At 39.1% G+C, this 23,406-nt stretch overlaps 2 protein-coding genes and 1 non-coding gene across 9 annotated transcripts in view; all 3 read left to right on the forward strand.

The window, feature by feature from the left end:
* The window catches only part of MGA (MAX dimerization protein MGA), an 82,270-nt gene extending 65,773 nt beyond the window's left edge, over window positions 1–16,497 (forward strand). For 6 of the 7 annotated variants that reach the window (XM_045538785.1, XM_045538958.1, XM_045538856.1 and 3 more), the window contains 7 exons: window positions 1,230–1,360; window positions 4,813–4,864; window positions 6,996–7,202; window positions 8,338–8,449; window positions 9,068–9,301; window positions 11,551–11,727; window positions 12,658–16,497. In XM_045538785.1, coding sequence (XP_045394741.1) covers window positions 1,230–1,360; window positions 4,813–4,864; window positions 6,996–7,202; window positions 8,338–8,449; window positions 9,068–9,301; window positions 11,551–11,727; window positions 12,658–13,937 — 2,193 coding nt within the window. In that variant the 3' untranslated portion in view covers window positions 13,938–16,497. The remainder of the gene's footprint in view (window positions 1–1,229; window positions 1,361–4,812; window positions 4,865–6,995; window positions 7,203–8,337; window positions 8,450–9,067; window positions 9,302–11,550; window positions 11,728–12,657) is intronic. The other variant, XM_045539076.1, reaches the window with a different exon arrangement.
* Window positions 9,987–10,136, forward strand: LOC123630855. The gene has a single exon (XR_006732796.1). It is a non-coding gene; the product is annotated as a small nucleolar RNA SNORA69 (small nucleolar RNA).
* A 3,764-nt stretch (window positions 16,498–20,261) lies between the features above and the next one.
* MAPKBP1 (mitogen-activated protein kinase binding protein 1) overlaps window positions 20,262–23,406 on the forward strand; it is a 51,248-nt gene continuing 48,103 nt past the window's right edge. Inside the window, exons 1-2 of the mRNA XM_045539110.1 lie at window positions 20,262–20,980; window positions 21,553–21,775. Coding sequence (XP_045395066.1) covers window positions 21,659–21,775 — 117 coding nt within the window. The 5' untranslated portion in view covers window positions 20,262–20,980; window positions 21,553–21,658. The remainder of the gene's footprint in view (window positions 20,981–21,552; window positions 21,776–23,406) is intronic.

Raw genomic sequence — 23,406 nt, forward strand, 5'->3', positions numbered from 1 at the left:
CATTTCCCACACCTATCTTTATACTTATGATAAACATTATATTGGAATAGTGTGAGGAAAGTCGTGAATAGCCACTTTAAATATTCCATTATGGAGGTCATTGGATATTATTTACAAAGCCTGCAGTTAAAACCCTACAGATGGCAGACATTGTTGAGTTTAAATCTTATAAAGTATCTACCTACATTACTACCTCTTTAGATTTTGTTGGAATTTTGTCGATTTTGCTTCATAGAGTTAATTTCAATATATATTGTTTACATTTTAAAATTTAATATACATTGTTTAAATTGTGCTTAAATTGGGGTGGGGAACATAAATGATGGCTTGCATTTAGCATCTATCAGCCTTATGGAGCCTATAATTTAGGGGTAAGTAATTTTTCCAACAAGTTTAAGCATAGAATTAATAAGGTGATTGGGATACTTTAATTTGAGTTGTGCCTCTCTGGTATAGTATGATTATAGTTAACAGAAAATATATTCCATGCTTAGTTTCTGGCATGGTAAACACTACTTTTAAAGGTGGACTTGAATATATCTGCTTATTTTATATATCCATATAATTCTACTGTTACATAAAATATTCAGTGAGTTTCTATGACAGGGGCTCAATAAATGCTTACTTGACTGACTCCTTTTTTGGTATAATAAGGAAGTATAACAATCTCAGGCTTCTTTTAAAACCTGAAATTCCTCAAAAGCTCTCATTTTGTGGGTTGAGAGACTTGGAAGGCTGAGCTGTATTCTATTTCCATACCTGCCTTATGTATGTTAAGGTGTATTGATTTGTGGGTATCTGATACAGTGTTAGTCATGAAGGCCCCTTAAAAAAGAACCTGAGTTTTTCTCCTTTCTACCTTTTCTCTCACCAAATTTTATTTTGCTGTTATTTGACCTTAAGATTTATGAAGCATTAATATATCTGTACCTGAATTTTGTCCACTAACGATAACACTGAAGCTTCACTGCAGCTCTTTGGAGACTCTGTTCAGTTTAATGATGTCTGTTTAATGTATATTTATGACTTACAGTGTAGTTCTTCGTTATTAATTCTAGTCATGTGTTATCTTTCTGATTTAATTCCTTATTATGATTAATAAGTTTAGGATTATCAGTACTCATGGTATATTTGGCACTAGTCAGTTTTATAAGGGAAGCATGCATTTGAAAATTTTAGGTTTGCTTGCCCCCCCATACATTATTTACTGTCGGAATGATATATTTCAGAATAACTGTGTAGAATACATTGAGGATGATGAGGAACAGGTGGACATTGAGACCGTAGAAGAGCTCTCAGAGGAAATTAATGTTGCCCACGTGAAGACCACAGCTGCGTACACACAGACATTTAAACAGCGGTAAGTCTTATATCTCTTTGGATTGTTACTGTTGCTTTTTAACCAGAAACAAAACTAAATGTTCTCTTTAGAAGCTCTGGGTAACTGACCTTGTTCTTTTTCCTGTATTTTTTTTCTAATTAGTATAGATGAGAGGAGCTAGAATTGGGAGATAATTAACCTTTCTTGGTCCTTCCTAGGAAGCAGTGTGTAAATATGAATAACATGCTTTTAGAGCCTGATACACTGGTGTTAAGATAATAGTTTTGTTAGTTTGTGGATATTTAACCTTGGGCAAGTCTTTAATATTTCTGAATCTCATATTCTTTACCTATGAAATGAGGAAAATGTCCCCATTTGAAGTGTGAAATGAGATAATATACGCAACTAGCATAGTAACCTATGTAAGTGGACTCTACTTAACAGAGGTTAGTTTCTTTATCTTTTCAGAAGAATAAGGAATGACATTCTAAATTTGGTTATTTCACTAGTTGAACAGGTGAGATACAGTTAGGAAAATTTGTCTACCTGTTCCTCTGATGAGATGAAATGTGGAGGGCCTGACAATTTGCTCAGGAAAATTTATTTCATTTTCTGTTTTAGTAAGCCTTGTATTGATTATAGATTTGGGTGTGAGAGAGAGAAGGTAAGGAAAATATATTTCCCAGACATTTTTCTTTCCTCTTCTCTCTTTATCTATCATATGAAAGTAGCAATGAGTTGAGAGGGAATATTTCTTTATCCCTACGGATGCTAAGAAAGTCTAAAGAGTGGAAAAGAGGACCTGTAGTTTATTTTCACTCCAAAACTGTTTGTGGGCTACTTCACCTACCTACCGGTTAAGCTTGAAAGAATTCGGATCCCTTAAAAACTAAAAAAAAAGTTCAGCAGTATTGTTGGATAAGTTCTGTATACCAAAATCGAGTTTCTAAATAATAGCAACAAACAAAAAAATGTAATCTAGAAAATATCATTTACAATAATATGAAAAAAAGCTGTCAGGGACTGTATCTAACAAAAGCTGTGCAAGACAAAGACATTGAGAAAGAATTCAATAAACGGAGAGAGATATCATGTTAATGGGATGGAATAATAAAGTGCCAAGAATAACCACACAAAGAGCCCAGACTATAAAGGAACAGATTAAAACTGAAGATTAAAAATTAAAGATTTAGGCCCCATGCAGTGGCTCATACCTGTAATCCTAGCACTCTGGGAGGCCAAGGCAGGACAATTGCTTGAGGTCAGGAGTTTGAGACCAATCTGAGCAAGAGCAAGACCTGGTCTCTAAAAAAAAAAAACCAGAAAAATTAACCAGGTGTAGTGTTGTTTGCCTGTAGTCCCAGCTACTCAGGAGGCCGAGGCAGGAGGATCGCTTGAGCCCAGGAGTTTGAGGTTGCAGTGAGCTATGATGATGCCACTACTCTAGCCTAGGTGACAGAGTGAGACTGTCTCAAAAAGGGAAAAAAAAAAAAATTAAAGATGTAATTAAATTTATTTAAATTTTTAGGATTTTAAATTTAAAAGAAGGATTAAATTTTTTTAATTTTAATTTTTTTTTTTTTTTGCAAGCATGAAACGAAGTTTACTGAGGGAAGGACAAGATAGGTGTACAGAGCAACAGCAAGATAAAGGTTTACAGAGTAAGAGCAAGATATGTGTGCCACAGAACAGTGAACAGGCCTCTTGTCATAACAAAATTCTACCAGGATACCATGAAAACAGTGAAAAGGCAAACTCAGACTATAAGGAAAATATTTGTAATATGGATAAGTGACAAAGGATTAGTATATCAAGGATATAAAAAAATTGAAAGATGATCTAGTAGAAAAGTAACGGATATTCACAGGAAGTTTACAGAAGAGGAAACCTAAAAGACCAGTAAACACATGTAAATTTGTTGAACTTCACAAGTAATTAGGGAAATGCAAATTAAACCACGGTGATTACCAATTCATACCTATAAGATTGGCAAAAATTGAAATTTCTGATAGTACTGTTACCTAGGTATGGAGCAGTGGGGACTCAAATTTAATTGCAAGTGGAATATAAATTGTTATTACTGGTTTGACATCTACTAAAGTAGAAGATGTGCATAGCTTTCTTTTTTTTTTTCTTTTGAGATAGAGTGTCACTCTGTTGCCCAGGCTAGAATGCTGTGGCGTCAGCCTAGCTCACAGCAACCTCAAACTCCTGGGCTCAAGTGATCCTACTGCCTCAGCCTCCCGAGTAGCTGGGACTATAGGCATGTGCCACCGTGCCCGGCTAATGTTTTCTATATATATTTTTAGTTGTCCAGCTAATTTGTTTCTTTTTTTTTTTTTTTTTTTTTTTTAATAGAGACAGGGTCTTGTTCTTGCCGGTCTCAAACTCCTGAGCTCAAACAATCCACCCGCGTTGGCCTCCCAGAGTTGCTAGGATTACAGGCGTGAGCCACCGCGCGCTGCCAACTTTCTTGTACTCAGTAATTCTACTCCTGATGGTGTAAAGATCTGGGAACAACCTAAATAACTACAAACATTCTGAAAACATAAATTTTAGAAAATTTACTGTGGCATACTATATAGCAGTTCAAATGATTGAACTAAAACTGTTTGTATCAACATATCTCAGGTATAACATTGAACGAAATAAATCAGTTGCAGAAAGATACAGTGTAATATGTAATATTTAAAAGGGTACATAGTATTTTTTGTTTGGAGATATACATTCCTAGTAAAACTGTAAAAGTGTACATGGTAAACTCAGTCTGGAAGTGTTTACCCATAAGAAGGAAGAAAGGGAATGTGATTGAGTGGACTGCACATAGAATCTCTACTGATTTTGAGATGGATAATATTTCAAGCTGGATAGTATATTTCTGGGTGTTCATTATATAGTCAGCCCTCCCTATATGTAGGTTCCACATTCATGGGTACAACCAACCATGGTTTGAAAATATTCAAAAGAAAAACATTGCATCTGTATTAAATGTGCACAGGCTTTTTTTCCTTGTCAGTATTCCCTAAACAATGCAGTATAACAGCTTTTGACATAGTATTTACAATTGTATTAGGTGTTATAAGTAATCTAGAGATGATTTAAAGTATATGGAAGGGTGTACATAGGTTATATGCAAATACTACATCATTTTATAACAGAGATTTGAGCATCAGAGTATTTGGGAATCTGAGAGGTCCTAGAACCAATCCCTCACTGATACGGAGGGAAAGCTGTATATTTGTTTATACAGTTCTGTATGTCTAAAATATTTCATGATAGAAAAAAGTAATTTTTATTTTTAGTGACTATTTGGACACTTTTCTTAGAGAAAATAATGTTAAATAATATAGCTATTAATATATATGACACCTTGGGGAAAAGAAGCTGGTTACAGTTAGACAATTTGGGATGGTTTGGTTCAATATAACTGTGAAATAGGTCTTAGATTACTGAATTTCAGTAAGATATTGAAAAATACTATCTTTATTTAGGTGCCGTACCCATAGTTCTACAGATGAAAAAGCTGCTGAAAGGAGTCGAAAGGTATTTAGAATATATTTAATGATGAGCATTCATTTACTAAAATTGAAACATTTATCTTAAGGTTGAAACAACATAAGCTAATATATTGGACATGATTTTTCCCCCCAGGGTTATTTTTACCAGTGAGTTAATATGAGCAGTTGTTTCCCCCTTAATGAAATGACACTATTAATGTTTTTTTCTCTTAATTCTTTTATTCCTCCCAGAGGATAGAGTAATTTAGAGAATTTAAAATTGATATGGAGTATATAAACATCAATATGCTTATTTGAAAAGTAGTTTTGTGATGATTTGATGTAAAACAAGCTGTCATCTTTCTTACTCATGATTTTCAGTGACCTAAAAACTTACTCTGTGTAATGATGTCTGGCAATTCAAGGAGCCATGAAATTATAAACCTTCTTTTAATTTTATTACTGTTTTCAGTGTGTATCATAGTAGCATAAGGATGGCATTTGGTTCCTTTAAAGAAAACACAGCATAATTTGTTTGGCTTTGATCTGATTTGGAGGATCATATGATATACATTTTCATGGTTTTAATCATTTTGCATATATCACTATGTTTTCTTTCATTTTAAAACATTTTTCAGATATAAAGATTTTTATGATAGCTTATTTATACAATCTATTGTTTTGCACCCCAAGTATGCAAATACTTGTAGCACTTTGCTATATTTAAAATTGATACTGATTTTCTGTCTATTTTGCATCTTTTATTCTCTGATTTTGTATTAATTTATAATGAGTTTAACTTTAGAAAGACAATGGATTTATATAAGAGGTTTTGGGTACTACAGGGTTATGGTAAAGGCAAATAGTGTCAGAAAAAAAACGACAGCAACATCAGAGGGAAAAAACACAAAATTGTTCATCTTGTACAATTATTATTTACAATGTCATAAAAGTGTAGCTACTGTTAATGATTTTTAAAAACCTTTATGGCAACCTATGAATAAAATATGGAAGATTTAATTTCAGCCTTGAAAAATGTGTGCATATAAATGACAAATTTGGAGGTGAAAGAAGGAAGAAGAAATAATGGGAAGGATATGACATCATTTTACAATGTGGAAAGGCAAGATAGACTGTTTATTGTTGATGAAATGAGAAATTAAGATAGAATTATATTCAAGTTGCTAAGGGATCAGTAAAAGAACTAAAGTTAGTGATACAATTATTTTGGGATGATGAGGTGGCAAGATAAGAGAGCATAGTATGAAGTAAATCTTCTGCATAGCAGGAAGTTAATAGAGGTAGCATTGTAAATGGGAAAAAATAAAGCTTATGTTACTATTTTTTATTTAGGATATAGATTAAATAGGCAGAGAAGCTGCTAAAAGAATCAAAAAGTGGTTGTGTCTGAGGTTCCAGGTATAGGAGCAGGGTACAGTTGCTTTTCATTATAAGCTGATCATATATTTAAAACCCTATATGCATCTATAACTTTTTTGTAGGAAAAAGCTTTAAAATTGAAGTAGAATAAAGAAGATAGAAAAAGGAGGCCTCAGGCATCCTGAAGGTCAAGAAAGACTTTCCTGAAAAAGTACAGAGTTTGAGTTCTGAGTGTGAAGTTTTAAATGTTATGGAGGACTGGGAGGGAAGGATAAATAATCCAGGTATAGGCAAAAGCCTGTGTAATGGCGGGGAGGTGTGGGATGGCATAGTATGTTTTGAAATTTCTAGCAGTTAGGAATGGTTGGAGAGAAAGTGATTTAAAAGAGTGGCAGTTGATCCTTTACCATGGATTGTGAAGGATCTTACAGTATTTTTAAAAAATATATTTGTGTCATGAAAACAAGTTTTAGTAGTTATAATAATAAAAAATTATATAGATAAGCTTTTCTGGATCTGTTACCACCACACACAAATTCTTCCTCATTTGAGCACTACTGAAATTTGACCTGGGAACTGATATGATCACATAGCATGTATTAGAATTTATACTGTTGGCATTGTTGAAATTAGATTTGGAGGAATGATAGACTGGTAGTAAGATGACCGCTTGGGAGGCTGTTTTGACAGTTAAGACAAAAGACGATGGATGCCTGAAATAGAGCAGTCCCATTTGAATTAGAGGAAGAGGGCAGGTACATGTGAAAGATGCTTAGGAGGCAATCTTATTTGGACAGGCTCCACCAGTTCCTCTCAAACTGAAGCCTGATTACTGGAGTGACAAACTACAGAAAGAAGCAGAAGCCTTTGCTTATTATCGCCGGACACACACTGCCAATGAGCGGCGGCGGCGTGGTGAAATGAGGGATCTGTTTGAGAAATTAAAGACCACATTGGGATTACTTCATTCTTCCAAAGTTTCCAAAAGTCTCATTCTTACTCGGGTAAGTGTTCTGTGTAAATGACAAATAAGACCTTGACTAAGAAAATCTTAGGGATACTATGAGAAAGGAAATCCATTGCCATATGAAGGAGATTGAAACAGAAGTACTTGTATTTAACAATTGAACATGGGCTAGTGAATTCCCAGTAAATCCCTTAGGGGGAAAATCATTATGTTAAGTCAGAGTAGCTTTTCACTGAAAGTCAGATTCTTAACTGGCAGAGCTATATCCTTTCTTTAGATAAAGTCATAAACTCTGATTAGCTCTGTTTACCACATTCTCTTTACATTAGTGTTCTTGATAGAACAGTTTATCACAGTGCAAAGCACAACATGAATGATATTTTAACATACTTCTTAACAGTTGATAATCATTTTAAAGGAAAATCTGAAATATTTAAGCTAGCAGTTTTAACTTTGCATATAAAATATCTAAGATAATTTCATTTAAATTGCTTTTTTGTCAGAGTTAGAACAGGACAGGATAAGCATTCATATCCCTCTAGAGCAAAGTTATTTCAACCAGATTTTACTTAGACTAGGAAATGATTTTAAAGTTGATAATTAAAATCTAAGCAAATGTGAAAATATAATTTGATAGAATGAACAATATTTGACAGCACAACAAATTGACTGTAGTCAACAGTAAGTTATGGTATACTTTAAAATAACTAAAAGAGTAAAATTAGAATGTTCCTAACATGAGGAAATGATAAATGCTTGAGGTGATAGATACCCCAGTTACCTTGATTTGATTATTACACATTCTATACCTGTATCAAAAGATCACATGTACCCTACAAATATATACAACTATTATGTACCCATAACAATTTTTTTTTTTTTAAAAATCTAAGCAGAGCACAAATGTTTTATATCTCTTTGCAATAGTGGAACACCTGTTACCACTAAATGATGTTCTTTAGAAATATTCATGATCTATATTCCCTAAAGTAAAAGCCAGAAGACCTCTTGCAGTTTAACAAAAAATAATTCCTGAAACATCAGTAATTGTTGTTAATAGCATTAAAAAGTTCTCCTAAAGTATTTTTTTTCATTAAAGAAATTGTGTAGACCCTACCTGTTCATAGGAAAGAGTGGACAGATTGAAAATAATATTACTATTTCTGTTCTAGGCATTCAGTGAAATTCAGGGACTAACAGATCAGGCAGACAAATTGATAGGACAGAAAAATCTCCTGACTCGAAAACGAAATATTCTGATACGGAAAGTAGCATCTCTTTCAGGTGAGATATGTAAATGATCTCTGGTTAAGAGCATAATAATAGCTTGCTTTATTTATTTTTGAGACAGAGTCTCAATCTGTTATTCATTTGTTTGTTTGTTTATGAGACAGAGCCTTGCTCTGTTGTCCCGGCTAGTGCCGTGGTGTCAGACTAGCTTTCAGCAACCTCAAACTCCTGGGCTCAAGCGATCCTCTTACTTTAGCCTCCCAAGTAGCTGGGACTACAGGCATGCACCACCATGCCTGGCTTATTTTTTCTATTTTTAGTAGAGACGGAGTCTCGCTCTTTCTCAGGCTGGTCTCTAACTCCTGACCTCAAGTGATCCTCCTCCCATGTTGGCTTCCCAAAATGCTAGGAAGAGCTTAATAATAGCTTTAGTGAGCAGAAATCCTTAGAAGATCTTTCAGATACTACTTATTTTAAGGCTTGGCTCCCAGAGTTTACAGCAGAATTATCTTTTGACTCGCGGTGGGGGGGACATTTCTTTTGGATTGTAATCATTTTTGCCTTCCATAGTTTTGAGGAATATAGTTAAATCAACTGGATTTCAGTTGACTCTTTCTCATTATTATGTGGGGTCTTGCAGAGAGTGATAATTTATTCCCTGTCAACCTGCAGGTAAGACAGAGGAAGTGGTCCTGAAGAAGCTAGAGTATATTTATGCAAAGCAACAAGCACTAGAGGCACAAAAAAGAAAAAAGAAGATGGGATCAGATGAGTTTGATATGTCTCACAGAAGTAGCAAACAGCAGGAAGGATCTTCTGCATCATCTGTCGATCTTGGACAGATGTTTATAAATAACAGGAGGGGCAAACCTTTGATTCTTTCCAGAAAAAGAGACCAGGCCACAGGTAGGAGGGACATTGTTTGCTTTCCTTAATGTAGATGAACATCAGTTTAGTGGACTGAACATCATCTTTTGGCAACAGTTTTAGTTTTAATTAGATTAATTAAAGATGAGTTATATAAAAAGTAGAATATTAACTACATTAGATTTCGGTTTCTGACTTTACGTGCTCAAGCAAATCCTGAGATGTTACCAGACTTGGTAACATATAAATCCTAATTCTAATAGCAGTCTACAGTCATGTGTTTTTAGTGAGTAATTTTTAAAGCTATCATCTTTTCAAACTTTATATGTGAACTCATGGTTTCCCTGCAGCTCTGCTGATGGGTTGAGTAAGTTTGTGTCTATCTGAGACAAATTGGATTTTTTTTTTTCTTTTTGGAGAGAGAAGTCTCCCTCTGTTGTTTAGGCTAGACTGCAGTGGCATCATTATAGCTCACAGCAACCTCAGTCTCCTGGGCTCAAGCGATTCTTCTGCCTCAGCTTCCTGAGTAGCTGGGACTACAGGGCTGCACTGCTATGCCTGGCTAATTTTTCTATTTTTTTGTACAGATGGGGTCTCGCTCTTGCCCAGGCTGATCTCGAGCTCCTGGCCTGAAGGAGCTTGCCTCGGCCGTCCGGAGTTCTGGGATTACAGGCAGGAGTCGCAGCATGTCTGGCAGGAAATTTTTTTTATTTTTAATTTTGTTGAATCAGGCTCTGTTTTTCATCAGATCACCTATTAATGCATAAAGAATTATTAAAGTACTGCCATTAATCCTGCTGAAAGAAAAGCTGTGTTAATCATTTTGGTTTTGCCTTTATGGGGGTAAAACCATGACAGATGGACATGGACAATTCTGAGAAAAAAAAAAAGAATTATTAAAGAATAGAGTAAATTGGTTTTAAATTCTTTCTCATGTCTTGATTTTAGAAGTGAGGCAAAACTGATTTTATATTATTTGCTTATCTTCTTTAAAGAATAGTATATCCTGGCTGGGTGCAGTGGCTCATGCCTGTAATCGTAGCACTCTGGGAGGGCGAGGTGGGAGGATCGCACAAGCTGAGGAGTTTGAGACCAGCCTGAGTAAGAGCGAGACCCCGTCTCTACTAAAAAATAGGAAGAAATTATCTGGACAACTAAAAATATATAGAAAAAATTAGCCGGGCATGGTGGTGCATGCCTGTAGTCCCAGCGACTTGGGAGGCTGAGGCAGAAGGATTGCTTAAGCCTAGGAGTTTGAGGTTGCTGTGAGCTAGGCTGGCACCACAGCACTCTAGCCAGGGCAAAAGAGCGAGACTCTGTCTCCAAAAAAATAAAATAAAAGATGCATTAAAAAAAAAAAAGAATAGTATATCCTTTTTTACGCTTTGGATAGCTGTATCTGAACCAGAAAGTCTGGTTTATTACATCAAACTAAGAAGTTAGTGATGGATACTAAAACATGAATTAGTTTTTCTAACATTGCAGAATCAAATGGTATTACTTCTAAGAAAGGAATTTAATGATTATTTGGTCCCGTCACCTCATTTTACAGATAGGAAAACTGAGGGCCTAGAAACTTAAGTTTGTTAGAAGTATATAGGAAATGCAGCCTAGGGATAGAATCATGTATACCTTCCTCTTGACATACTATCAAGACTGTCAGAAGCATAAATAAGAGAATGCATCTGAAAAATAAAAAAGACTATCAGAAGTCATTCCATTGAAGATGTGGTTCCACAACTCTATTCCTCAACAAATAAGAAATTCTCTCCCTTAGGAGAATCAGTGGACAGGTAACCATTACTCATTGAAAAGTGATTTAAGAAAATAAATTCCAAGTTGTGTTTCCCTAACTAAATTTGTTTTTTGAGACACAGGGTCTCGCTCTGTGGCCCAGGCTAGAGCACAGTGGTGTCATCGTAGCTCACTGTACCCTCAAACTCCTGGGCTCAGGTGATCCTCCTGCTTCAGCCTACCCAGCAGCTTGGACTACAGGCGCACACCACCATGCCCAGCTAATGTTTGTATTTTCGGTAGAGATGGGGTCTCACCTTGTTGCTCAGGCTGGTCTGTAACTCCTGGCCTCAAGCAGTCCTCCTGCCTTGGCTTCCCAAAGTGCTAGTATTACATGTGTTATGCACTGTGCCTGATCTCCCTAACTAAATTTGAAATTTACTTCTTAACCTTTTAAGTCAGTGTGATTTTAAGGACATCTCCTAGACTCATGGGCTACACTAGCATTAATTGAAAGACTTTTATCCGTAACTAATTTCTGGTCTTCCTTACAGAAAATACCTCACCCTCGAATACTCCACACACTTCTGCAAACCTTGTGATGACGCCACAAGGGCAACTGCTCACTTTAAAAGGTCCCCTATTCTCAGGACCAGTAGTAACTGTTTCTCCTGGTCTCTTAGAAGCTGATCTTAAGCCTCAAATTGGCAGCAGTGCTATGGTTCAATCAGGTATGTCTTAATTGTTGTCCTCTAGGGGTAGTGAAAAAGGTATCCCTTATATCTCACAATGACAGGAAGCCTTTCAGTGTGTTCTGTAATAATAAAGGTCTCTTCTATTGGCATTTGCCTTGGTAAGAGATGACATTCTTTTTAGAACAAGTTTGGCTTGATCTGTGATGTTGATTGGTGTGTTTTACCTTAGAGTGGAAACTATTTCGTGAGCCCTAGTTTTCTAAGTAGGAGAATTTCAAAGATGTCAAAGTGAAAAGAAGATATTGAAGGGTCATTGTCTTAGTTCTTGGTGTTGATAATTATTTGTCAATTTTACGTTGTGCTCAGAGATGGTACAATCCTGCATTACTAGTCTGATTCAGTTTGAGCACCATTCCTTTTTGGGGTAAATGGTAAAGGTGAAGAGGAATTCTCACTTTGATTAGGTTTCAAGCAACTAAATTTCTATTAAGGTAAAAGGGTGTCCTTGCCAATATTAAAATCCTGATTACTTTGTTGCCCTTGCCAGCCAGTAGTTTCTTGTCTCTATCTGCTGCCAAACCCACTCTTATGGGCTTATCCCTTTCTCTTACAGTGTTGCCTGTAGGGCTTCATTTTCCCCTCAAAATAGCAGTTAATTGGGTGAACAGAATCAAGATACACCTCTGCCCCAGGATAAGAATGAATTTGGGGAGCATTTCTATAAAATAATTAAATGGAACTTTTCTTAGTGATGGACTGTCCAAGAGTCTTTGGTTGGATTTTATGTGATGATTTTCTTGTAAGGTTAAATCCATACTTTGAAGAACTGATTTTTTTTCATCTTGTTAAAAATAGACTGGTGAATTTTGACTACAACTCTAAGATGGTCATTTGGTATGATAGAGAGATGTTCAACACTGTAGATCTAAACGAATTTTTGTTTTCTTTTTTGTTTTTATTTTTCAGAAAATGATGACTTATTTATGATGCCACGAATTGTTAATGTAACATCACTGGCCACAGATGGAGGTTTGGTAGATATGGGTGGCAGTAAATATCCTCATGAAGTTCCTGATGGCAAGCCACCCGACCACCTGACAGATACCATCAGGAATAAAGATAACTCCTTAGAGGATTCGGATAGAATCTCTTCCAGAGGAAACCATAGAGATGGCAGAATGACATTGGGTCCAACGCAGGTTTTTCTGGCAAATAAAGATTCTGGTTTTCCACAAATAGTTGATGTTGCCAGTATGCAGGAAGCACAGGAGTTCTTACCTAAAAAGATTTCTGGCGATATCAGAGGGATTCAATATAAATGGAAAGAGAATGAACCAAGAGGGGAGAGACTGAAGTCAAAGGAGTCTTCATTTCATAAATTAAAAATGAAAGATCTGAAGGACTCAAGCATAGAGATGGAACTGAGGAAAGTAACATCAGCTATAGAGGAAGCAGCACTAGATTCCAGTGAACTGCTAACTAACATGGAAGATGAGGATGATACTGATGAGACACTGACTTCTCTGCTTAATGAGATTGCCTTTCTTAATCAACAACTAAATGATGACTCTGTTAGCCTTGCTGAACTGCCCAGCACTGTGGATACAGAGTTCCCAGGGGATGCTCGACGGGGTTTTATCAGTAAGCTTCCCCCTGGGAACAGTGCAGCTTTCCAGGTTGGCCACTTGGGAACTGGTTTGAAAGAGTTGCCTGATGTTCAAGGGGAGAGTGACTCCACTAGTCCCCTCCTTTTGCACTTAGAAGATGATGACTTTTCTGAGAATGAAAAACAACTTGCAGAACCAGCCTCTGAGCCAGATGTACTTAAGATTGTTATTGACTCTGAGATAAAGGATTCCCTTCTTTCCCACAGGAAAACTAGTGATGGAGGGAAGAGTACTTCTGACCTCCCTACAGAGCCTGAAAGTGTGTCCTCACCCCCCCTCCTACACATGAGGACTGGCCTGGAGAATAGCAGCAACACAGATACTTTGTGGAGGCCTATGCCAAAGTTGGCACCTCTAGGTTTAAAAGTAGCTAATCCTTGCAATGATGCAGATAGTCAGAGTCTCAAGGTGATGCCTTGTTTGGCACCTATAGCTGCCAAAGTTGGGTCACTTGGACACAAAATGAACTTAACAGGGAGTGACCAGGAAGGCCGGGAGAGCAAGGTGATGCCTACATTGGCACCTGTTGTGGCTAAATTGGGCAACTCTGGGGCCTCACCAAGTTCTGCAGGGAAATGAACTTATTTGTCCTCAGGCAGAAGCCAGGCAATGAGGGGAAATTGAATCTCACCTCCTTTCTCTGCAGGCATCTGTTTATTTGTGTCTTGGAACTTTGGTCCTTGACTTTGTTGATGTGGTGGATAATAGAGAAAGGGGGTAGGGTGCTGACCCTGGCATAAGAAATACTATTTAATTCTGATCATGTTAAAATGTGTTACCTCACTTGTGGTGCTGGGTCCCTTCATCCTCTCTAAGAAGATGTGATCCATTACTAAACACGAGGTGCCCCTCTTACCCAAGGAATTCATAACAAGACTCTGGCTCCATAGTGGTTCCTAGTTCTTCCCCCCAAGAGAACAAGCTGCTTGTGACTTTGGAGTTGCTGTGGACTGAATGTAGCTGATAGCTGTTGGGTTAAGTCTGAAATCTAAGGAATGTGATGCACTTGTGCAAAGGGATCCAGAAGAGATAATTTTTAATTGATGTTTCAAGAATAGGGATAGAGAGGGATGGGTACGATAGAATACCAAAGTGAAGGACTTTGTGTCATTTGGGGGAATTTTCTCTTCTTTCATCTAACAAGTAGCTTCCATTCCCTCACTTTTTCAATTAGAATTAGAAATTCAAGCCTTCTGGAAAAGTAGGGATGCGTTTAACTTTTATTATTAAGGTAATTATTTTGAGATGTTACAGAAAATAGTAGTTCTAGTTCTCCATTATTGGGTGGGTGTTGAAAAGCTCATTTCACAGTGCCAGGGACTTCTGCTAGGAATATGTATTTTGGAGGTAGGCATGGAGGGAGCCCTACCCCTTTCACAAATCACATCACTCAAGAGACAGCTAAGGTGAAATGCATTTTCTCCCCAGACCAGAGATAATGGCCAAAATAAAAAATTGTGGGGCTGGATATTTCCCAAATCAAACTATCCTCCTGGTGCTTGAAGGTTTCATTAACTATTACCTGCAGAGGATGTAAAGAAAAGTCACAGTAGGCACTCTTTACCAGGGAAATGAGGCAGTATTTGAATCACAAGATATATTTTTTATCTGCTACCATGGATTCAGTGATCTGTAGAGCTTTTTCACTTGTTAGCTGTCAGAGTATGAAGGACTGACAGTCTGTAAAGATAAAGATATTTATATTTTTGTATAGTTGTTTTCATAGATTTCTCAAAGGCTGAAGTTTTCAACCTAGAAGATGAGATTTGTATTGAGTATAGAAATGATGTTTCCTATCTAGTTTGTAAATAATCATGGTGCACTTGAGGGGTCTCTTGGAAACTCCTGGGGGCAAGAATCACTATTCTGAAACTGTATAGACTGGGATTTAGCTGCTGCATTTTGCCTTTCTTAAATAATTATATTTTGGAATGTAACCCCTGTTCTGTCTTCATTGACAGGATTTGCTTGTGTTGTAAAACACTAACACAAGAGCTTCCAGTGCCTGGGCTGTGCCTAGGTTGATGTTATTTCTTCTACATCCCCTGCCTTCTTTATCCCAAATCCCACTCAGAATATTGTCAGACCTAGGTTGTGAGACCAACTTTGGAATGAATATAGCCAGTGAATTACTACTTCCATAGTTGGTTCCCTAATAACTCTGGTAATCAACAGATCGAAAAGGGTAGAAAACTTTATCTGCAAATTTGCAGTATGATCAAATTCTTGTTGGTTTTGTGCTGCTTGCTTTCCTATACCTGCTCATCAGCACTTAACCTTCCCTCCCCTAAAGGTTACTGAAGAAGCTTCAAGTAGGTAAAGAGTGCTCCTCAGCTTCTTATCCCTTCCACTCTACCCAGCAGATTTCATTCAATGCCTTAGCCAAGCAGTCCAGCACCTGTCTCTCCTGCTAGTAATTGTCCTTAGAGATGCTAGTACTTTAACCCAGGTATAGCAGTTTCCCATTATTTCCTTGCTTGTCTCTTCCCCACATTTCCTCCTGACTTTCCAAGGCTTTTGTGGCTTCTGAGGGTCAGCCAAGGAGTAGGCAGGCAAGTGAGTGAACAATCCTCAGGAAAAGAAGGACCATTTTAGCTTCTGAACACTTCCTTTTTTTTTTTTTTTTAAAGAAAATACGCAAACAGGTAATAATTCTTGATTGGAGGATATTTAACTCTGTTTATGAGAGATATAGAAAGATGGCCATGAAGGATGATTCCAGGTGTTTATGGGGAAGGCCGCAGATGTTAACTACAAACCCAAAAAGTTACAGTGTTCTCAAGACCTCTAGAACTAGGTGTCCTCAGAGCTAATTTGAGGAGGGCTCAGTCTTCAAAACAATCCTGCAGTCTTGACAGAAACCTAAATTTCCAAAAACTCCTACCCTTTAACCTTACCCCAGGAGAAACTAACTATGAAAATTACATGTGTGAGTATGAAAGATGAGGTTGAGTGAGAGAAGTTGAGGAACCTGGAAGACAGCTCTCCACCTAACTCTATAAGAAGCATGATCTCAGTAGACCAATAATTCGCCTTTTTATAACATCTGTAAATAAATGGAATGTTTTTAAGAATATAATTATGTCAGATTTAGCATTTTCTTTTATATATTAAATATATATCTTTCCTTTTCTGCTTTTGAAAAGTGACTATTTTTTTAGAAAACTAAGATCAGAAGAAGTTTGGTGATGGGAAGGCAGAATGTATAAACCTGAAATAAATCAGTTATAATAATTAAAGCAGGACTTGGTGTTGGCAGGTTTGTGCCAAGTTCGGGTAGAGAATTCTAATTCCCTGAGACACATATGAGAGACATGCCACTGACGTAGTTTTATCATAGAATTCCTTGCTTTTCTCAAATTTTCTGACATGCCAATTTGGGGGTGGTGGTGTTGGTGTTCTAATCTTTATAGCATGTTTCACATGGAGATTTCAAAATTTTGTACAACTTGATGGCAAATATTTATCTTAAAAGTCATTCTACAGTGAAGAAAGATAGCCTCATGGTACCAGTGTGTGCAAGGCAGTTTACCTGTTATCTGTGGGAATAATGGGACATAAACACAATCTTAGTGGCTAAGGACAATAGGTATTCTTAAGGTAAGATATACGTTTAGTATCATAATTTACAAAAAAGCTTAAAGGAGTCCTTTAGACATTGAGTACTCTTAATCTACTTAACGTCACTAACAGATCAAATTCAGTTATGTAAGCTTCATACAAATTATTCACTTTATATATTTTATAGTAAATGCAGTTTTTTTCCCCAGAATTGTGGATGAAATATGCTAGGCCTTTCTGTAACAAATTTGAACATGTTTTGAACACAGAAGAATGGCTGACAATCCATATATTATTTTGGGTAGAGTTTAGTAGTAGTTTTTTTCTAACTATACTGGTTGAGCTATTTGAAATGGAACGGGGTAAGGCAAATTAAGAGGTAAATGCAGTTTGAAGACAGGTCTAGGAAATACTGATAGCCCTTGTCCCTCACTCCCAGAATTAAAACAATTTAAAAAGCCATGCACAGTGTGTAGGCGAGTACATTTTCAGGTACTTATAGGATGACTGATAACCCAGCATCGGAACACATTTCTTGCACAAAAGTGTTGGTTTTGAAGAAAGTTCTGTTAGGGCGTCGATACTAACATGTCATTGTATTATCACTAACGAAATTTTACATGAACATTTATGGTTGAGTGCAGAGAAAATTAAAGCTGAGGCATTCAGACTCATTGCCAGTTGGAGGGAAAAAAATAAGTTAAAATGCATTTTTTTTTTTTTTGAGACAGTCTCGCTCTGTTGCCCGGCTAGAGTGAGTGCCGTGGTGTCAGCCTAGCTCACAGCAACCTCAAACTCCTGGGCTTAAGCGATCCTACTGCCTCAGCCTCCCGAGTAGCTGGGACTACAGGCATGCGCCAGCATGCCCAGCTAATTTTTTCCATATATATTTTTAGTTGTCCAGCTAATTTCTTTCTATTTTTAGTAGAGACGGGGTCTCGCTCTTGCTCAGGCTGGTCTCAAACTCCTGACCTCAAGCGATCCACCTGCCTCGGCCTCCCAGAGTGCTAGGATTATAGGCGTGAGCCACCACGCCCGGCCTAAAATGCATTTTTGAAATAGAGGAAAATAATTTGATACAACTTTTTAACTGAGGCATAACTGTAATAAACGTAACTGCTCTACAAAGGCACGTAAGTGTTGACTAACAGTGAGGGAGGTGTGTGAGGAGGATGGGAAGGCTAAACCATGAGATGAGTTGGAAATTTTGAGACAAATCTGAATTCTTTCATTTTAAACTCTGCTGGTAGAAGAGATTTAATTAAATAGGAAAGCAGTCTTGGAAGCATTGTTTAGAGATTCATCCTGTTCCAACTGCAGTCATTGGTCTCAGCTGTATCACAGTGCCTTGCATGTAAAGTTGCTCAATTAGTATTTGAATTGATGAGCAAATGTTTACTCTAGACTGTTAGTTTTCCAGGATCTTAGAATTGCACCTTATTTGCAGTAATCCTAGGGTGAATTTAAAAATTTGATCTAGTGAGCGTAGTGCTAAACAGACAACTGTTTAAGATCTATTCCCAGATATCTAGAATTTCAAAATCTGACAAACACCATGTATAGATATTTAAGACATATATAAGCAGAATACAGTGAAATAGTGTATGGATGATGAAATACTTAGCGGTCAACTGGATTTTGGAGGGTGGGATAGCAAGTACAGTCGTGTTGCTTAATGATGGGGATATGTTCTGAGAAATGCTTCTTTAGGCCATTTCCTTGTGCAGACATCATGAGTGTACTGTACTTACAGAAACCTACGTGGTATAACCTACTACACACCTAAGCTATATGGTATAGCTTGCTGCTTCTAGGCTACAAACCTGTACTGAATACTGTAGGCAAATGGAACACAATGATAAGCGTTTGTGTAGCTAAATGTACCTGACCATAGAAAAGGTACAGTAAAAATAATGGGACCATTCAGTCTGTCATTGACTGAAATGTTATGTGGCGCATGACTATTTAATTTTTGTGGAGAAAAGTTAATAACACTTCTGTTTACATTAGACCTGGGACTTATTTTCTGAGAAATTAATTCATGAAGAATGGGAACAGCCTACAACCTATTCCCATACTGGTATCTCAAAGGCAGCATGGTACCTAGACAATAAAGATTGGACTGAGTTGGGAAGAATTAAAAATGCATGGTTTTGGCCTTAGGCTAGAAGTATGCAAATTCCAGACTTCAGAAATTCCCCTCATTACACTGTCCTCAGTTGTTTTTCTCTAGCTTCAGATGAGGGTAATAGGGGGAAGACTTTCTCTAGGGGGATAAAGCAGGGTAGTTTTGGACAAGAAATGACCAATGACACTTTTAAACTCATTTACCTGGCCATGAGTGGTTAGGTAAGTGAGACAACTGCTAGTGGACACAAAAACGATCTGGAGAGGATTAGGGACAACGCTTGCGGACACAGTCTTGCTGTATAGGTGGATATGGTGGTTCCTGGGGTCTGCAGCACACAAGTAAAGACACCAGGTGGCACCATTTATTAGCAGTGTTACATTAGCTTTTACTCCCATGGAGAGGTCAAATCAGACTAGCTAGGGATTGAAGGAAACCACCTACCTCTTTCATACTGTTGTGGCTAATGGCTCTTGCCTTCCTCCAGATTTGGGAAATAAATTTGAAAATCCCATGTTATGTTTCATTACATCAGTGCATGGTTGAAGGGAAGAAGGCCATTTTGCTGGTAGCTATTGCCAGTGGGTCTTCTAGGAGGTGACATCCCTGATCTCCATGTAAATTTATGAGCTTTACAGATTTCAGTATGTGGCTACAGTACACACAAGCACACACTTGTTTTGCCACTTGGCTGTACAAGGCCCACGCACAGCAATGAGTTTAGTGGTTCTTCCCTCTTGCTAACGTATCATCCCACAGGGATTTCAAAGACTGGGTTAGGGTGAGACAGGCACATCAGTGTGCTACCTTTGGGGCCCAAATCTAGGCTTGGGCTAAGTTTTTCATCAGGTAGTTTTTGTAATAGTAGCCAGGCAGAAAATCCTGGGGCTCCTAGAAAATAAAGTCTTAGGCTTAAACATCTATGAAACGTAAATAATGATATTTCTGTGTATTCCCCCTTCCCCTGATTAGCTAGAGAAACTATACCACTCCATCTGGTGTCAGCAAGCTTGACAGTGACTTCGGCAAGTAACAGTTCTAGGGAGAAGGATTCACAAGTAAATTTTTACAGGAATAAGAAGATCTGAAGCAACAAAATCCTGGTTAACTTTGGGTGAGAGATCGCGATGGGACGTTGGAGGCTAAAGAAACCATGAAACAAATACAGTATATTCCATAGCGCATTCACTTGTCTTCTCTTGTCCTCACGCCTTAAAGTCTACCCAAGGCCGCCCTCTCTCTCCCGTTTCATCATGACCAATCAGGTTGCCCAGTTCAAAACTGTTCTTAGCGATTGAATTGGGTTACTCAGAAAAATCCTTTTCACGTGTGTCATCGCGCTGGGCTGGCCGCTATCAGAAACTATTTCAAGTGCTTTAAATCCCAGCATTTGGGGTCGATGAGAGCAGAGCTTCTTGGCTGTACCTCAGTCTTGTAATTCTGAGCTAGGAGTTAGTTTCAGCTAAGGTCCCTCCGACCTATGAAATGCCAACCGTAGCACCTTGGGGGCGTGGTTACTGTCTTTGGGCACTGGGAAGTGCAGTTTTCTGGGGGACCAGGCCTGATAATAACCATAAAAGGCTTGGTTCTCTCAATTCTGAAGCCATGTTCTATTGACCTTCCTCTAAGAGCAGTACCCACGTTGTGCGGAATACGTGGTTCTCGAGGCCAAGTCCTCTGCTTCCTAGGCCCTTTCATTGGCCCCGCCCCCGTAAACCTTGCTCGTCCACTGGAAAGGCCCTCTTGGCTGCAGGCCACACCCTCTCACGTCGGCTCCGCCTACCCAGCCCGTAGTGTGGCCCGGGCGGTAGTTCGCGTTTTGAGCCGCTCGTGCCACCATAGCTGCCTGTGCCGCTGCCGCGGCGGAGCAAAAATTGCCGAGCGCGATGCCTGAGGGCGCCGTCAGCCGGGTGCCCCTCGCGCCCCGGGGCTGGTGAGGCTGGGCCCGAGCGGGGGCGCTGACGAGTAGCAGGGGCTTCTGAGGCGCGTGAAAGAGAAAGGTCCAGGGCCGGTGCGGAGGGCGGAGAGCGCGCTCCCTAGGGTGGAGGGGTGGGGGAGGGAGGCTCCGGTGGCAGAACGAGTTGCTGGGCCACAGCTAGCCCCTCCGCGCCGATCCCCGCGGCCGCCAGCTCAGGTGCTTCGGCGCCCAGCGGAACTCCCCGGTGGCCTCGGTGGCCTCCTCCCTTGGACACCGCAGTTGCCATGGGAATAGTTGGGCATTTACGGGGACCAGACCGACCTCTAGCCCTACTACAGCCCATCCCATCCCGTTTCTCCTGTGAAGCGCCTCTGGCAGGCGTGGGCCTGACATTTTTTTTGCAGCTCAGGATTTTCCCCCTCTTTTTACATGAGTCTGTCCTTCCAAGGTGGTAAGAAACCGCACAGGTCTTGAAGGTGGGGATGAGGGAAAAGGAGAGGGCAATGCCTAGAGGTAGAAGCTTCAGTCTTAGCTGGGCGGAAGGTAAGACACTTACTGTGATGCTAAGGTGGCCTCTGCCGTCTCAGGTCAGTGAGAGGGCATATTGGAAGGCCCTGTGGAGTGGGAAGGCAGTGCTGCTGTTGAGACAAGTCTCAGGCCTGGGCCCGGGACTGTCCCAAGAGGCTCCTCATCATGATGGCTGTGGAAGGGTCAACCATTACCAGCCGGATCAAGAACCTGCTGCGATCCCCATCCATCAAATTACGCAGGAGTAAGGCAGGAAACCGACGCGAGGACCTCAGCTCCAAGGTGAGTCCTAGTATTAGCAGCCACCTCTTCCAACCCTACCTTCTCCTGCTCCTCCCTAACCTTCCTTTTTCTTGGGAAAGAAGATAACCAGAAGCTCCTTGTGGCTCTAAAGAATCAAATGTGCTTGCTCGTTTCTGCCCATTAAGCAGGCAATGATTTGGTTTTAGGTTGAAGGAAAAAGAGCAGCGGGGGGAGGGGGTGGAGAGGTGCATGCTGAGATTCATGCATGAGAAGAGCTAAATAGGAGGATGGCAACCTGGATTCAATTGTGGCGTCACTACACAGTAAGCATGTGCTTGGGAAGCCAGTTGATATGCCATGACTCAGTTTCCCTTCAGAGGATAGTGGGACCACATACCCTGTGAAGAGCTAAACTGTGACTAATGTAGCTGCAGGTGTTAATCTAACAGCTGGTGTTGTGTAAGACTGTAGGAGCAGAAAGAAATATGCTAAAACACCTAGTCTGAGGAGTTGGCTTGATAATTACTCTTGCCTGGGGTGGAAACAAGTTTGTCTCTTCAAGAGACCTAATTAATTTAGGAATGATAACATGCAAGGAGCCAGATATCTGCCAGCAACCAGTTCTCCTGGTTTGCTCTTGAACATTGCTTATCTCATTCACTGTGTGCCAAGAGCCACATCCCACATGGCTGCAGATGTTCCTCAGAGGCAAAGTCCCTTTCCATCCCTTCACTTGTCTGGGTTTTGGCTCTTATGCTTTATTCAACTTTGTTGAGCTCCATAACTTTGGGAGTACAAAAGTAGACTACATTTGTTTAATTCCTTGAGCAATCCGGGGCTGTGTTCCCACAGGATCACATTAGATTTTATGTCTTATTAGCAGCCTGTAAACACAATAGGTGTGTGTGGTACAGGATTCCTACAGGGAGAGAGGCATTTGAGACAGCAGCATTTTATTGCCTTGCCTGTATCTCTTCAGAGATGAGTAAACCCTGTGAGGAATGATTTAGAGTGCTAGTGTACAACATGGCAGGGTTCTGGGAGGACTTAGTTCAGATCCCTGTCCCTTAGCAGAACCTTAATTGGATTTGATAAAGAAGGTGAACAGCTTTCCTGTGTGTTTCAGCAGAGCTTGTATTGAATCACAGTTTGCCTCACGTTTTGTGGCAGTGGAGATAGTGACCCTTCCAAGGGCTCATATTAGTCATTGGTTCTGTTCTTCTGAGGCAGGAGAATGAGCATGAAACTTAGAAATTGTTGTAGATATGACTGTAGTTTGCTCATTCTTAGTACTGCAAATGCTCATATTCTTGGCTGGTAACTTAGCAATGACCAGCACTATTACAGCAATCTTCTCATATCTTTGGCCTCTTATTCTGGCCAGGAATGGTATATGTAGTAGAAATATATAATAGGAGGTTAGTGTTCTGTGTTAATACTTACTGTAATTTTGATCTGGAACCCAGAAGGTACAGTCACCATTCTTAAGACTTCCCATGTCATTCATCATTAATGTATTCAACAAGTGTTTATTGAGTGCCTATTAGTTATGGAATTAGGGATGAATAAAACATTATCTTTGCCATCAAAGAGCTTGTGGCTAGTCTGACATGTAAACAAATAATTACAACAGTGGTGTGGTAAATGCTGTTCTAGAAGTATGCATAAGT

Source organism: Lemur catta, chromosome 1, assembly GCF_020740605.2.
Source record: "Lemur catta isolate mLemCat1 chromosome 1, mLemCat1.pri, whole genome shotgun sequence".
NCBI classification, from domain to species: domain Eukaryota; kingdom Metazoa; phylum Chordata; class Mammalia; order Primates; family Lemuridae; genus Lemur; species Lemur catta.